Source organism: Pituophis catenifer, unplaced genomic scaffold, assembly GCF_029215685.1.
Source record: "Pituophis catenifer annectens isolate HBS135680 unplaced genomic scaffold, rPitCat1.0.hap2 SCAF_2, whole genome shotgun sequence".
Lineage (NCBI taxonomy): Eukaryota > Metazoa > Chordata > Lepidosauria > Squamata > Colubridae > Pituophis > Pituophis catenifer.
The window spans coordinates 65,948,336-65,966,030 of record NW_027256882.1 but is presented as its reverse complement, the minus strand read 5'-3'; the positions used below and the strand labels follow the sequence as shown (position 1 = coordinate 65,966,030).

Sequence of the window (17,695 nt, the reverse complement as noted above, 5' to 3'; positions counted from 1 at the left end):
ATTTGCCATGGGACCCCTTACCCGGCCAACTCATGATGGGGACAACTCACTGCAAGCCTGGGCCTTCCACTCTGCTTTCCAAAACCAGGCTGGCTTAAGGGAAGCAAAAATTCCTTCCAGCCTGCACGTCTTCTCCAATGGCTTCCTTGCGTCACTTTCAAGGCCCTTATCACAAAAGTTGATCTAAGTTGGAGTCATTGTTCAAAACACACACACACACACACACACACACACACACACACACACACACACACACACATACAAAGACACACACACCAGTGATGGGATTCAAAAAATTATACTACTGGTTCTGTGGGTGTGGCTTGGTGGGCATGGCATGGCTTGGTGGGCGTGGCTTGGTAGGTGTGGCAGAGGAAGGATACTATAATACTATAATGGAATTATATAATTATTATAATTTCCACCCCACTCCAGGGGAAGGTTACTGCAAAATCCCCATTTCCTCCCGATCAGCTGGGACTTGGGAGACAGAGAATAGATAGGGGCAGAGCCAGTTAGAGGTGGTATTTACCAGTTTTCCAAACTACTCAAAATTTCCGCTACCGGTTCTCCAGAACTGGTCAGAACCTGCTGAATACCACCTCTGACACACACACCATTCCAAGCTTGGGGACTTTTAATCTTCTAAAATGCCAATCGTTCCCAGCCTTGGGGAAAGAGGGATCTTTCATTTCAGCTTATTGTGCTGGATCCTGACAGCTTCCAGGTAGAAAGAGGGGCAAGCAGGGATGTGTTTTCCCCACAGTGAGTTGGTCGGGTCATGGTGTTGCAAGGCAATGTGGTGGCAATGAGTTGTTCCATTCAGATTCCTGGCAGGGAAGAATGAAGAACATCGGGACTGGTCACCAAGAGCATATATAGGTAGTCCTTGACTTACAACCATAATTGAGCCTGGAATTACTGTTGTCAGTCATGCTGGACATTAAGTGGGTCACATCATGACCATGTCTTCTTTTGTGGTAGTCATTAAGCAAATCACTGTGGTCATCTGCAAACATGACAGCCATTACATGAATCCATTGTCCGCAATAGGCATATTCTGCATATTTTAATATGATTATTGTCCTACTTTATGCTGCAAAAAAAGAGAAATTCGATGAGTTCTGTGGTCAACCTCAAATGAACAAAACATGCAGGCAAAATGTACTGCTTGTGGCTAGAGACTGGAATAGCAAAATTAGAAATAGTAAGGAGAAAAGTGTAGTTGGATCAATATGGCCTTGGAAACAGAAATTAAGCAGGAAAACAATTGCTGTCAGTCCAATGATTTCTTCATTGTTAAACAATTTTCAAGTAACCGAAATGACGGCTATATATGCATATGGACATTACCAGATGGAGCACACAGAAATCAAATTGACTCTTACTAGTTGAAGGAGATGGAAGACTGCAGTTATAACAGCAAAGATGTAACTGACAATGGCTCAGCTCACAAATGGCTCACATGCAATTTCCAAGCTAATGTTGAAGAAAAGCCAACCGGTTTCCATCAGGATCACTTTGAAGTCTTGAACCTCATTTAGGAATGATGAAATGAAATCAAAGAAGTTGTTAAGGATGAATGAGGAAAGAGAATGCCAAATATAAAATAACAGAAGAAAGCAAATCAGATTTTAAAACAAAAGATATAAATTGCCAAGAAGAGAAGCCAAAACCAAGAAAGGCAATGATCTCAAAGAATTTTGAAGAACAGTTAGAAGAGGCAAAAAATGGTATTAGGTCATCAGTAAAGACACTGAAAATGGAAACAGATACAGAAAAACAAGGATAGAATCCTGAATTCAGAAGCAAGTTCCAATCTCAAATTGGTATGCTGAATGATACCAATGGATAAATAGTAACTTTCATGGCAAATCAAATAAAGATGGAAGGAGCACATTGAAATATTGCATTGTAGAAATGTCAACATTCAAGATATCTCAGAATATATTCCCTATCTACAAGAATTTATAGTCCTAAAATATGAAGCTAGATAAGCATTCCTCATCATTCCCAAATTGGAAGGTTATAGAAATATCTACAGCAACACAAACACAAAACAGAAGAATCAGCACAGAAATATGCAAACCACAGAAGAAGGATCAATAAAAGTTCTAACCAAACTACGTCAGCAAATCTGGAGAAAAACGTAATGGCTGACAGAATAGAAGAAATTTATCTACATGCAAATTCCAAAGAAAGAATTAATATAGTGTGCAAACTATCATAAAACATCCTTGATTTCACACACTAGCAAAATAATGCTTAGGATCATCCAACACAGTTTAGAGCCATACCTGGAAAGGGAGACCAGATGTTCCAGTTGGTGTTAGAAAAGACCAAAAACAATAGCTGTTAGTCTTGATGTGTAAAGGATAAGCGAGAAAGCCCAAGTACTAAAGCATGATCTTCATAAATTATAAAAAAGCCTTTAATTGTATCAACCATGTCAAGTTGTGGAATATTCTTAGGAAAATAGGGATCCTGGAACATTTCATTATCTTTGTGTGAAACCTATACACAGGACAATTATTTAGCAATCTGGAGAGAACAATGAGAAACAAACTGGCTCCAGGTCAGCAAAAAATTGATACCAGGCCTGCATACTTGTAGAGCGGAAAGGGCAACATTGATAAATTAAAAATAATCTTGAGCCACAAAAGGATACCTGGCACACCAATCAGCTGATTGGTGGCTAGCAAAAAGGAGGGAGCACTGAAGCTGGAGCATGGAGATATTGGAAGGGCTTGGCATGTGTCTTTTTGGGTGGCAGCAGTGGATTCTTCTTGATGGCAGCCTTGTTTGGTGGGCGTCAATTTATTGAGCTTTTTAAAAAATGCCAGCAGGCCTGCTATACACATTCTCCTTATTTATTCAAACTATATGCAGAAAACATATTGAGGGATGCTAAATTGGAAGATTAGTGTGGTTTTAAGATTGGAAGAAGAAACATCAATAACCTTCAGTAGTCTGATATCTGGAAATTTCTGCCATTAAACTCTGCAAAATTTAATCCTGATTGCATTTCAGGTGCTTGGCACCTGGCATGCACATACAAAGGTTACTGCATCCTGTGGTCCTGTGATTTCTATTAGCGACCTTCACAGCCAACTTCCAACAAAGTCATTGAGGAAGGTGGCAGGAAGTCGCAAGTCACAGTCCCATGACATGCGTAACAACCTGCCATGATTTGCTGAACAACCCCACAGACAGAACTGACGTTGTAATTTAGTGTGCAGTCACGTGTCATACTTAATAACCGCTCTGCTTAGTGACAAAGTTGCCAGACGTTACTTCAGTCAATAAGTGAGGGCTACCTGTATTGGTTAGTTTATACGTAACAGTAAAATCAAATTCTCTGGGTTATTGTAAAGAAACCAGGCTAGTAATAAAGGCTATTTAGTCATTTGTACTTTGCTCCTAATTCCTACCTTGGTTAAGGAAGTAATCCTAAATAAGATCCTTCTCCATTGGGGAAAGTGCTGGTCAGCTGAAAGTGGAATCCTTGCAGTTCTCCCAAATGAGAACTTAATAGTGTTATGGGTTTAGTGGCCACTTTATGATCTCCCCTCCTCCTTTATGATCCTGCCCTTGCAAATAAGGTTGCAAGCCAGGCAACCTTATGGCTGCTTTCAAGGACACCTCTGATGCAGCTGCTCCTTCTTCCAGGCACCCCTTCTATTAGATATAATTCACATATCTGATACTTAATTGCTTGCCTTATATGCTTGGCCTGCATTGCATTACTTGTGATTTATTACCTAATTGATTCTGTACAAGATTTGTATGCTAATTTTCCCCAATGCAATCAATTGAACACGAGAGTTAAAATAAAGTCTTTTGGGGGAAATTAGAACTGTGTGTCAGTGGATACTTTTATGAAGTAAAATTATACAGCTGGATAGAGTAATACTGCTGCAGCATTAAAGAACATGGGCAGAGTTTAAACGTATCTAGTTAGCTTATAAATATTACCAGAGACTTTAATAATATATACAGTAGTTACTTAATGTTGCAGAGTAATTCAACACGAATATACCCAATTTAAAATGTGATTTACTCTTCAGAAAATGCACATATTAAAATGTATATTTTAATTGTTTGTTTGCATCCATAGGGATTAAAGTAGCTCTAAGTTTTATTTTCCATCCATTTCCTAGTTATGTCTAGCATGGAATTTGCCCTTTCCACAATTGCTACCCACTGGGTCAACATCTTCATTTGAGCAATCTAATATGATCCCTTTTCCCTTAATCACTGACATTTCAGACCCCATCAGAATATGTGTGAAATTAGCATTACTTGCCGCAGATGTTCATAGCTTTATTCTTATTTCAACTGAGCTACATTTGTCATTTGATCATTTTACCCAGTACAAAGATATGCTTTTGAGACACATATTTTGTTGATTTGAATAGGTTGGTATCATCTGTAAACTCTGTTACTGTGTCGTCTCTCAGGTCCTGGCATATATCTTGTTACTCAATTTGTTTTAGTAGTTTCAGTACTCTCCCAGAGATAGTCAGTGCAAGCTTAAGCATCTGTCCTATATCTTCTGTAGAAATTGCAAGTGCAAATAATTAATTTAGTTTCTTTGCCATATCCATATCCTCCTTGAATGTCCTTAAAATGTGTACATTAAATAGAACAAGTGAACTTTAAAAAAAAATGTATCTCTGTTTTAGATCACTACGTATCATAAAACAAGTGTACTCCTAATTGTCTTTTCAATTAGGAATGGGTTATGAACCTTTGTATTTATATTTAGAATATAGGCCTCATGGAATTTATTTTAAAGCTATATTTTATTTTATATTAGCATTTCTATGCCATTATATTTCAAACCAGAACTAGTTTGATCCTGTGATTAAGGCACCAAGCTAGAAACCAGGATGACTGTGAGTTCTAGTCCTGAGTTAGGCTGGGTGACTTTAAGCAAAGCACTCTTCAGCCCAACTCATTTCACAGGCAGTGGTGGGATTCAGCCAGTTTGCACCTATTCGGGAGAACCGGTTGTTAACTTTCTAAGCAGTTCGCAGAAGAGATCTTATTTTGTTTTTTTTTCCACTTTACAGGGCTAATCCTGTAAGGAAGGCAGGAAGGAAACATTCTGGTGTTGTTTCTAGCCTAATCTTTATTGTCCTGCTTTCAAAAACTGCCTCTCCGGTTAACCCTTATTACATTATTATTGTAACAGCTAAGGTGAAGCGCCTATCGACATGAGTTGGCCACGCCCACACGTCACATGACCACCAAGCCATGCCTACCCAGCTGGTCATTAGGGCAGAGAACAGGTTATTAAATTATTTGAATCCCACCACTGCTCACAGGGTTGTTGTTGTGTGGAAAATAGGAGAGGAAGAAGTATTAGGTATGACTGCTGCCTTGAGTTGTTTATAAAAATAATTGTGGGATAAAAATAAATAGCATAGCTGAAAGTGGCACACATAAAAACAAAAACAAAAGATTAAAAATAACAGTACTCAGTAATATGCATTTTAATAGCATTGATTAATATGGCTAGATGCAACACCTAACAATCCTGAATGCTCTCTTCCAGCGCCCTGTTTTTACTTCTTCATAGAAATTCATTAGGGAAAACATAGTCACTGTATATGAGGCCAAGCTGTTCCATAAAAATAGCAGCATTGGCAGGAAGGCCCTGTCATGGGATACTTGCACAAGGATTCCTTTGGAGATGAGACCTTCAGGGTTTTTCCCCTCATATCTAACTAGATGAAAATAGCATTCCAAGCTTAGAATTTGCAGATCCTCCTGGACTCATAGCATCTTCTGGAAAAAATAAGTAGTGCTTATGGTGAGGAGAATCTTTGCTTAATTACATCTTATGTGCCAGTTTGCAACCATTTTTGGATCAGGAAGTGTTGCATATGTCATCTGAAGTCTGGTCATTTAAAGTCTGGACTATGACAATTTGTTCTAGGTAGGACTAAGTCATGAAGATTTAACTTTTCAGGAGAGTATTTGGGACTGCAATCATTATGCAGCATATTTATTGGAGGTCTATTTCATTAGTCCTGATAGTCTTGATGCATTAATTGTTGCAAGCTATTTAGAATCTTCATGAATTGAGTAGCACATAAGGCATAATGAATAATATAAATAAATAAAATTATATCCACTAATATATCCTTTTCTTTTCAGTTGCAACCAGAACAACTGGACTGTGGTGCAGCACATCTCCAACATCCATTATCAATTTTGCATCCAATCAAGGCTAAACCAGTGTTTATTTCACCAGGCCTTACATCGGTGGCCGTCTCCAGTATCAATAATTACACAGTTGTATTTTTAGGAACAGCAAATGGAAGACTGCTTAAGGTAAAATTAACCCTAACCCTAACCCTAACCTCTCGTTCCTAAATGCCATGTTGATCAGTTTAGCTCAGTGGTGGGCTGCAACTGGTTTAACAACCGGTTCTGTGAGCGTGTGCTTTGCGCGTGCACGCGGCTAACGTGTTTGCACGCAGCATTCAAAGTACAGAATTTGAAGCTCAGCTGCTTACCTTTTAAGGCAGCCCTGATAAGTAGAACAGCGGAAGTGTGGAAATCAGCTGTGCCGTCTGAATCAGCTGAGCCAGAAAGAAGGAAATATAGGGCAGGGTAGGACGGGACAGGTGGGCGGGGCCAGCTGATCATTGGAACTATCAGTTCGTCCGAACCAGCAGCAACCCATCACTGGTTTAACTCATGCTAAGCAGCTGTAGTTTGTAAACCAAACCATAGTATGAATGAGCCAAGCCAACTGTGATTTATTCAGCAAATTATTATTTGATTTATGGTCAAAATGACTAACTTTCTTCATTAATCAGTTTTCTAATGAGGCATTTATTTTCCATACTAATTATTCTTTCTTATCTCCGATCTCTTAAGGATTTAATGAATTCTGTTCAGTGTTATTTGCATGTTCTTCATATTTATGTGGAAGAAACTGCAAGCCTTATGTAGTATTGATAAACAGCTTGTGTATACTTATGAAACCACAATTCTGAGAAATCCTCTAAACAGCATATTTTTCTTTAAATAAATTTAAAAAAATAGAATTTCTTTTAACAACGAAAGGAAATGAACCTTGCAGAAATTTTAGTTCCCATAATAGGTGTAGCTGTGTCTGCACAAACAAGAAAGTAGACTGCCTAAGGCATCTTTTTTACTTGTTAAATGAAGATTCTGTCTATATTGCAAGGAGCCTCGATTCTTTTTTTACCACTAGCAAAATCTTATTATCTATTTCTTAGCTTGACATTGTGTCCCAGGCAGTCAAGACTAGTGGTGAGCCTGCAGCTTACATTTCATAATCATACACATGATAGTTAATAGAAGAGAACGTATTTCCCACTGTAGTTGGGTTATGCTACATTTCCTGTCCTCTAGATCAGGGATGTCAAAATGGTGGCCTGAGGGCCGGATGCGTCACGTGCAGACCACGCCCATCCCAGCTCCACAATGGGAAAAACATCATGAAATGTTACGTGACAGCAACGTGATGCCGCGAGTTTGACACCCGTGCTCTAGATAATTCAATTGATTGTATTCATCTATCTTTCCTTAATAGGAAATTTGGTCCATCATACATCCCTGGGATATAATAAATGTTATTGTAGATAATAGTTTGAGCAAGCCAAATAATAATTCTGTTCTCCAGTGTTCAAATATGTTTATGAGGTACAGAATACGGAATAACAGAGTTGGAAGGGGCCTTGGAGGTCTTCTAATCAACCCCCTGCTCAAGCAGGACAAATGGCTGTCCAATCTCTTGTTAAAAACCTCCAATGATGGAGCGCCCACAACTTCTGGAGGCAAGCTGTTCCACTGATTAATTGTTCTCACTCTCAGGCAATTTCTCCTTAGTTCCAGATTGGATCACTTTCATACATTACTTCTTGTCCTGCCCTTAGGTGCTTTGGAGAATAGGCCAACTCCCTCTTCTCTGTGACAGCCTCTCAAGATATTGAAAGTCTGCTATTATGTCACCCCTAGTCCTTCTATTCATTAGACTAGATATAGCCAGTTCCTGCAACTGATGGGCAAAGTTACGCTGATGCAGCTTATTTGATTTCAATCCTGTTGATAAAATTAAAGAATTCATGTTTGGGAAATGTAAGACTGGCCTGGCATATTAATCCAAGATTCTCTTAACTCAAAACAGAAAAATTAATCACTCATCAAAGCGATCATCACACAGGCTTTCATTCTTCAATAAAGAAGGAATTAGTTGTTCCTTTAAGTTGCATATGGATATACAATATCTTCTAATTCTTAACTTTTAATCATCAGTTGAGGCTAGAGTGTAATCAAGATGTTATTTAATATATTGTCGGAATAAGTGCTTGTACTTAAAATGTTATTGCACAGCTTTTAGTTATTAACAATGCCTATTTATACATTTTTCCTCTCTTGATTGGTACTTGTGAAAAAAACAGGCTCCCCCACACTTGCATTGGTCAATGCCTCATTGGTTATAGTAATTGCTGAACGATGAGTATGTAATATGCCTGTTTTATCCATGTTGAAACAATACATTGGAGACCAAAATTTAAGGCACCATTATGGTCTCTACCCCAGCAACAGCCAGCAGCTGCCATAACTTCACTGCATGCTGTTTGCTGAGGAAAGAGCTCTGTGTCAGCCAAATGCTGCTTACACCTATGCCTGCTAAATAGACCCCACCCTCTCATGGAAAGACATAACTAGAAACTGGTTTATATCAATCTGAAGATAATAACACGTAATGTAGAATATTAGATCAGAGTAGGAAGAGATTTCTTTCCTGCTTTGAAAATGTTCCAAGCAGGTGGGAAAGATAGCTGAGGTTCTTTCTCTGATTTGATATTTGCCCAGAGGCCCAGTTTACACAACTGAAGTGCTAGGTAACTGGCCTCAGAGTCAGCTGCACAGGCAATGAATGTGAACCACATTCCTCACCCAGCTTATATTCACACAGCAATAACAGCTCTGTTTCCATTATCATATCAGAAATGGCAGCCTTATCTGCTGAACCTCCATTAGAAAAAGATTCCTAGCTCTTTTATTCCTAGGATAATTTGTTGAAATAGTTATAATCTAATTGTACTCCACAGCTGCACAACCAGAAGCCTTTTTACCTTGGGGGCTCCTTCTTATTTGGCACGTAATACGGAATATTTGAGTGATAATTCAGGTTTCCCATCCAAGACAAGACAGTAAAAGGCGATGTTCAGCCAGTACCTAGGCAGCAATTATAATTTCCTATCACATAGGCAATTAATATGGTCCAGTAAATGATAAAGTACACCAGACGAAGGCATATCACAAGGCCCATTATCAGTGGCACATTCAAGAGAGTCATTAACAGAACAAAAATAAATGTAAAGGAGCAACACTTCCAGCGTTCCATAAAATATATTGCAAATTAAAACTGTAAGACAAACCAAGGTGTATTTCTAAAATATGGTTTTGTTAAACCTTGATTAGCTTAAACAATGCATGACTGACTAATTCCAGTCTAAAAACAACACTGGAAATTTGGGGGGGGGGATTTTTTTTAAAAAAAATTGCTTTAATATACTGTATACAGCAGAAGATGAAAGAAAATTTAAAAAGGAAGAAGAAAGGAAATAAAAAAGAATATGTTTGTGTATGTGTATTTAATTAAGATATTCAGGTTTGATCATATCAAATGATACTGATCAGTCTTTCCATGATGTCCAGAGAGACCCACTTCATAAGCAGAGAAGGAACATGTGTGATCAGGTCACTATTACATTAGTGTCTTTCCATATGCCTCACACTTAATAAATCCATGAATATAGTTCTACATATATTCATAAGTTTCAGATGGTTGTTATATAATTCCCAATTAGATTTACAGTTTAAAATTGTATTTTCTTCTTAAAACCACATTAGCAAACTAATAGGCATTAAATCAAAAAGAAAAATTTTGAATCAAGGCCGTATCATGTGGATAGTTCTTCCCTTAATCATTTTACAGCAGCATAATGTGTAACTGTTATTAAACATTCTGAAGTATCCAGTAAACATGAACAAAATTAAGATGAACTTAAACTCATGAGAAAACAATATATTTCAAGATGCTTAGCCATTGATTTGCTAACATGGGTTATTTCAACTCTTTAATCCAGGGTTCTTGCAAGTAATTGCTCTACGACTTAGCAATGTTCTTTCATTGCATATTAAAAATACCTCCAGTTTTAGAATAACCCAGCACATATTTCAATCCTGTTAGCAATTCAAGAATTTTATATGCTTCTAATGGATGGTTTAGTTTACAATAGCCACCATTTTCTTACTTCATGCTCTTGTGTTATCAAGTTAAAGATGAAAGGAATTTTTGCACTTAATATTTTTCAAGATTCCATAGTTCTCGCTACTGTTTTCTTAACATCTTTTATAGGTTCATTTTCTTTCTCGTCTTTTTCCTCAAAATTTATGACATTGGAGGTTATATAAAATGTTCCCTTTTTTTACAGATTAATCTGAACAGTTCCATGGAGGTTATAAGCAGGGAATCAATTATGGTGGCTTACAGTGAACCTGTCCATCCTATTATGCAGTTTGATCCATCTGATTCCAGTTACCTGTATTTAATGACTTCTCATCAGGTAAGATTATTTCCCAAACCCACCTTTCTAAGAAGTTTGAATTTAATCAGTTAGGGAGTTTCTCCAAACTCTTTCTAAATCAAACTGTTCACTGTTACACAGATGATATAGTGGCTCAGTATTTCTTATAACATAATATAAATACTTTCAAAATAATTGTTGGTTTTATTGGCTTGTCTTGAAATTTATATTTTTGCATATTTTTGTAATGTATTGTCATTATTACCAAATTATTGCTCCATCATTCCTCATCACGGATCATGCTTTGTAGAGATGGTTAAGGGCTGTGGGATGCCACATTTTTCTTGCTTGGGTAGATCATGGAAATGCAGAGATAATTACTGGGCATATTTTGTAAGTTTGTCAGCATAGCTTTTGAGATCTTATTGGCATGGTGAAACAGGATTTTTCTCAAACAAGCCATAATTAGAGGATTCATGTTTCATAGCAAGTCTAAAAAGAAAGAAATCATTATTTAGGAGCCTGTGTGAATCAAACTATCTAATGTTTTTTATAAGCAGATTTAATACACTTTTAATTTGCCCTTTATGGTGCATTAGACGGAACAAGATGGAAAATAAAACATTACTATCAATACAGTTAAGATTGATTGTTCACTATGAGATAAAGACAATGTATTCAAAACACAGCAGAGACCAGATCTTAGAAAGGCATGTTTGTATTATGATTGTTGCAAGTGGGAAAAGTTGGCTGATATGTTTCTCCTGTATAATTGTGCTTTCCTACTGTTTGTATTCAATTACGGTGGTGATAGGTGGGATATTGGGATTCTCATTGGGCAGGTTGGGGACAGATTTACCAAGAGAAAGTCTATGTGGTCAGTAAGAGTCAGTGCAAATTTGATGGTACATTACATTGGGCAACAAAAATGTTTTTCTTTCTTGAAGGAAGGTTATGACAGACCCCTTCAAACTAAATACAAATATAATTTCAGAATGATTTATCATGTAGGATCCTTGAGAAATAGAATTTAACTCTTCATTATTATAATGTATTTAATCACATAATGTTTCCAACATGATGCATGAGTTCAACAGGACTAAAAGTGTTTTGCTGTTGATTTTTGTTAGTACTCAGTACCAAATTCATCTTACTGCATTGTCCAACAATAGTCAGACAGCATGGATGTACAATTGCCCTGATACTGTTTTTCTATTATGGCAATATCCTGGTGAAAACTTTCACCATGTTTGTCACTTACTGAACTTAGATTTTTGGGAAAGAAGTCCGAGTGTGAATACAGGAAATGAATCTTCAGTGATATGTTACACTTCATGGTATTGTATGGTCTCAGAAGTTTGTCAGTCAGCTGAATGCAGTTTGGTGCTCTGTCTTCTTCTTCATCTTTACTTCATCTTTTACCATTTTGGCTATCAAAGGAGATACAAAGTTCTGGTTCTTGCTCTTTTGACGGTCTCAAACATTAATATTGGTGCTGTTGTAGTGTGTCTTTGATGTTGTCTCTCCATCTTCTTCTGGATCTTCCTCGTGTTCTTTGACCTTCTCCTCATCTTGTATATGCCTTGTATGGTATGGAATCCCAAGGCACCGTCTCAAGATGAGCAAACCACTTTATTTGCTGTTTTTGTATGTAGTTTTAAGATTAGTTCTATGCCAATTCTTTCTCTTACGATCTCATTTCTGATTTTATCTCTTCTGGTCACTTCAGCAACTTTCCTCAAATATCTCATTTTCATGATGACTAATTTTCATTTATGTTTTATTGTGTCGGTGTTTGGCACTGGTAATATAAAGTGGGTAAGAATATGCTTTGTATGAGATGCTTCTTTGTGCTGATCAGTATTGCCTTATGTTGTAGGAGTGGAGCTAGCTGTCCCAACACTTGGTTTGCCTTACTGCATCATAAGTCATAAATTTATTTTGTTAAGCATATATAAGATAACAGGTAAAAGTATAAACATAATTTGAATACATGAAAAGAGTAAGTAAAAAGGAATATTAGGACAGGGACGGTAGGCACGTTGGTGCACTTATGCACGCCCCTTACAGACCTCTTAGGAATGGGGTGAGGTCAACAGTAGACAGTTTAAAGTTAAAGTTTTGGGGGTTTGGGGAAGAAACTACAGAGTCAGGTAGTGCATTCCAGGCATTGACCTGAAGTAGTTGACCTTGACCTGAAATTGCTGAAGTAGTATTTTCTGCAATCGAGTTTGGAACGGTTTACCTTGAGTTTGTATCTATTATTTGCTCGTGTATTGTGGTGGTTGAAGCTGAAGTAGTCATTGACAGGAAGGACATTGTGGCAGATAATTTTATGTACTATGCGTAGGTCAGACTGAAGTCAGCGTAGTTCTAAGTTGTCTAAGCCCAAAATTTGGAGTCTGGTGGCATAAGGTATTTTATTGCGGTTAGAGGAATGGAGGACTCTTCTTGTAAAATATCTCTGGACTCTCTCGATTGTATTTATATCCGATATGCAGTGCGGGTTCCAGAGAGGTGAGCTGTATTCAAGAATTGGTCTAGCAAATGTTTTGTATGCTCTAGTTAGCAGTTCAACATTACCAGAGAAGAAGATATGCAAGATTAGGTTAACAACTCTTAATGCCTTTTGGCAATGTTGTTACAGTGGGCTCGGGCACTTAGATCATTAGAAATGAGTACTTTAAGGTTCTTGAGAGAGTGAGGGCCATCTACAAGGTCATGTCCATCTAATTTGTATTTTTTGTTTTGATTTTTTTTTGCCAATGTGCAAGACAGAACATTTGTTGGTTGATATTTGAATCTCTTTGTCCATTTTACCCTCTTCGATGAATGTTGTTCCTAGATATTTGAACTTTGATAGTTGTTTTATGCTTGTTCCCCCATTACTATGTTTAAGTTGGTTTCAGTTATGTTTAAGTTTAAGTTGGTGCTCTGTAGTTGCCAAGAAAATTCTCAATACCATCCTTGAATGCTTTCCAGGTAATTTTCTTGGGCCTCACTAACAGATCTTCGGACCACTTGTCATTGATGATATATCTGACCTTGGACCAACAAAAATGCCTTCCTTAAACTTGGCATCAGCTATTCTTGGAAACATCTGTCTCAAAGAACAAAAAACTCCATCTTCCTTGTTCAGCACTTTCACAAAATGTTTCATCAGTCTGAGTTTTATATGAAGCAGAGGCAAAAATATCTGGTCAACAAGTGGTTCATGTGCTAATTATTATGCCATGTTTTTCTGTCCTAGAACCAACTTATTTTCGAATGGTGTTTCTTTTTAATGTAATGCAACTCTCTGGCACAGCTGTCCTATTTGCATATGTAACAACAATACTTGGAATATCCAAGCAGCAGAGCCACTACTTTTAGATATGCACAAATATTCAGTTGTACTTGGTGCTTCAGCAACAGTTCCATGTTTTTGTAAGTTTCTTTCATATATGCAGCATAGGCAACAGATACTGAAACATTAAACATTGCCATTGTTTAAATACAGATTTCTACAAAATGGTATGCAATAGTTTAAATTACAGATTACTCTCATGATTAGCTGCCCAAAATATATAGAATACACCCAAAAGTATACAGGAAGCAAAATCTTTATTTTCCAGTGTTATCTATCAATTAATGGATTATTATCTTTACTATCTAGATGAAGTGTTCTAATTGATAATTTTCTGTTTAGTATTTAATCTCTGTGCTGTAATTCCCTAATTAATGAATATTTCTAGTATACAAAACTGATAACTTGTTCCTAAATCATTTATCCCATAACCATTTTTCCCATAACAGTTTATTGGTAGTCCTTGCTTAACAACTGTAATTGGGACCAGAAAATCCATTGTTAAGTGAGACATCACATGACAATTTCACTTCCATCATGATCATTAATTAATTAATTAATTAATTAAGAGCTATAATTGCATTCAACAATGAACTAAAGGGCCACCATCCGTGAGCTGTTGGACAGTATTACTTGGTCTGTTGCGTGGATGTTTGGGTGGTTTACGGGTGGGGAATTGTGGTGGGTGGGAGTGTGTTTGGGGATTGTTATGTGTGTTGGACCTGGTCTTTGGGTGTTACGTGAATTTCGTTGTATGGGTATACTGTGTATACACGTACAATGACAATAAAATTATTATTATTCCCTTTTATTCATTAAAAATGAAACTCAGTCAACTGGACATTTAAAAATGTGTCACAAATACCATTGTCTGGTGCTAATGGTTGATACGGATTGCTGCCAGCGTCCTAGGTATCAACCAAGTACCTTCTTAAAATATATGATGTTCCAAGTAGCGCAGTTTTTTGCAGTTCCGCTGGAGTTATTGCAGGAAGCTGCAATTTTTTGATATATTTTATAAAATTCTTGGACATGGTACCAAGTGCCCCAATAACAATGGGTATCACCGTGACATGTTTCATCTATAGCCGTGTAGTTTCTATGGCCAGGTCACGATATTTCATGATTTTTTCCAGTTCTTTTTCGACTCTGGCGTCTCCTGGTACCGCAGTGTCAATAAATTGTACATTTCGGTGATATCTGGCGTGTTGTGTTCCAAGTGACGATCCGCCTGTATTCGAAAGTCCCACAAGATCTTCACCTTCTCATTTTCTATTTTATTCTTTTTATTTTATTTTATTTTATTTTATTTTATTTTATTTTATTTTATATTATTATTATTATTATTATTATTATTATTATTATTATTATTATTATTATTATTATTATTATTATTATTATTATTATTATTATTATTTGCCAGCTTCTCCATTGACTTTGCTTATCAGAAGCTGACTGTAAAGTATGCAATCCCATGACCAGTCTTCATCATGTGGCTATTGGGATCCGACAACAGTTATAAGTGCTACACCATTTTAAAACTTATTTTTTCCAGTGCTGCCATAACTTTAAACAGTCACTAATAGGCAGTCATTAAGTGAGGACTACCTGTGCTTAAAAAACAAAATAAAGATGATCTTGAATTGAGCTCCTGGTAATTACATGAATATACTATTTAGTTGTCTTGGGAATTTGGGAAATTGGTTTGCAGTTACCTTTTTCTGTTTGTTTTTTTTCCAACTAACTAATAGCCCTGAATTTAGTTTCTGATCCAAGTACTAATCAAATCCAACCTTGCTTAGTTTCCAAGCCTATAAAAGCTTGAGCAGGTGTTGCCATCTGCTGAGATATAGTGTAAGCCATATTAATCTATTATTAGCAATAATACTTAACATGGCAACTGTCAAGGGAAGAGGAATGGGTATTCTGCTTGCAATATAATCACAATATGTTCTATGTAAACTACATAAGGCAAGATTAAAATTTAAAATTACAAGATGTAATAATTTGGTGGAAGCCATGCAACATTTGTGTCTGCACCCTCATAGAATGCCTTTTGTTGTTAGGAATGACATCTTTAAAATGAAAAAAAAAATGAAAAATTAATAAATAAAGTATAGGGAAAAACACACCAAGTCTTTTGTAAATATCAAACAAACATTTATTTGTGAGAGAAATCCTATTCCCTGAGTGAAGAATTTCAACTGCCCAGAGATATTGCCAACCTGTGTCAGAATGATTTGTCAATCTGGTTTTGTTTATTGGCAGAAATACCTTCTGAGTGCATTCATATAAATGTATGTGGAACTAAGGCCATCAGGGAGCAGTATAATTCTGAATGGGGTCAGTATTATTGCAAATACAAAAGGCTTATCTTACATTTGAATATGGTTTAGACAAATAACTGAAGTGATTGATCCAAATGGCAGACTATGGCAGCATTGTATTAAATTCTTCTCACAGCTAACATTTATAAAATAAAGGCATCTTAAGAGGGTAAACAGTGTTTGAGGTCTGTAAAAATCCAAATTTATGCTTAGCAGGAAACATCCATGGATGTTTTCCAGCGAATTTCCACCTCCCACTTTCACTTACTGGTATATTTGCAGTGGATTTTTGTAAAACAAAAAATGCTGTTCTCGGGTATTGGAAGAAATATGTGCCAAATATATTACCCATAAACGAATGCACTAGCTTTTCACAAATACCTAGAAGCAAATTGCAGGTACTGGTATTAATCATCTTCTCTTCTTAAACATTTTATAGTAGTTTGTATTTTTAGGCAAATTATAGTTGTTTATATACCTTTATTAATCAAATCTTTCTTTTTTTAACCACTTACTGTGATTCATGCAGCAGAACCTAGTTCCACCTGAATAATGAAGCTATATTATTAAAGTGTGTATGCATGCATTTCAGTGTTTCTCTCTCCCTCTCCTCCGGGTGTGTGTATGTGTGTGTGCTGTGTAGGATATGAAAAACAATTTCTAGAACAGTTTTTTTTTAAAAAAAACAACACCTATATTTAAAAAAACAAACTGTCGTGGAAAGAAAAAAAAAGCAAAAGGCAGCAATTTTAAAGAACTTATTAAAAGAAATACAGAATTTCTTTATCAAGTTCTGTTGTTTAATTTTTTTTCCAAATAGGATGCTAGCATCCTGGGATATTCAGAAAATGTGGATAATAAAATAATTTATTTTTGTTAGTTTAAAATAAAAACCATGTTAAATTGTTATGCCTCTTTCCATCTTAGACATGTATGCAAATGCTTCGGTCAATGAATTTGTGTTACAATTCTTTGCTAACCCATCCCCTCCTCCATATTTTTTAGGCAGCATGAACTATATAGCAGCAAATCTTAGTTTCCTCTGTGAATAAACTAGATATGAATATAAAAAGAGCATGTGTGCATGATTTTAAAACTAGGCAAAAAAACAAAAAACAAAACTGTGTTGGTGGGGAGGAAGTGGACTGGTCCTAAACCTTTTAAGATTCCAAGAGCAAAAACACACTCTCTCTGACTATTTATCAAATAAAAATAAATAAATATATAAAACCCATTATCCATGGATGGATAACTAGCTAAATTATCTCTGCTGGGGCTCATTTATATGTATGTCTACTGTATATAATTCAAAGAATATTATGTAAACCAAAAAATGACAGAGTTCTATTATAAGCTCTATAAAGCTGCTCTTTTTAGAGGGGAGAAACTCTATTTTTAACAATTTAATGATCACTAAATCTGGCAGATGAGCCTCCTAT

The 17,695-nt window shown here is 36.4% G+C and overlaps 1 protein-coding gene across 1 annotated transcript in view; it reads left to right on the top strand.

The window, feature by feature from the left end:
• PLXND1 (plexin D1) overlaps nt 1-17,695 on the top strand; it is a 184,086-nt gene that overhangs the window by 44,213 nt on the left and 122,178 nt on the right. Inside the window, exons 2-3 of the mRNA XM_070933595.1 lie at nt 6,166-6,342; nt 10,491-10,622. Coding sequence (XP_070789696.1) covers nt 6,166-6,342; nt 10,491-10,622 — 309 coding nt within the window. The remainder of the gene's footprint in view (nt 1-6,165; nt 6,343-10,490; nt 10,623-17,695) is intronic.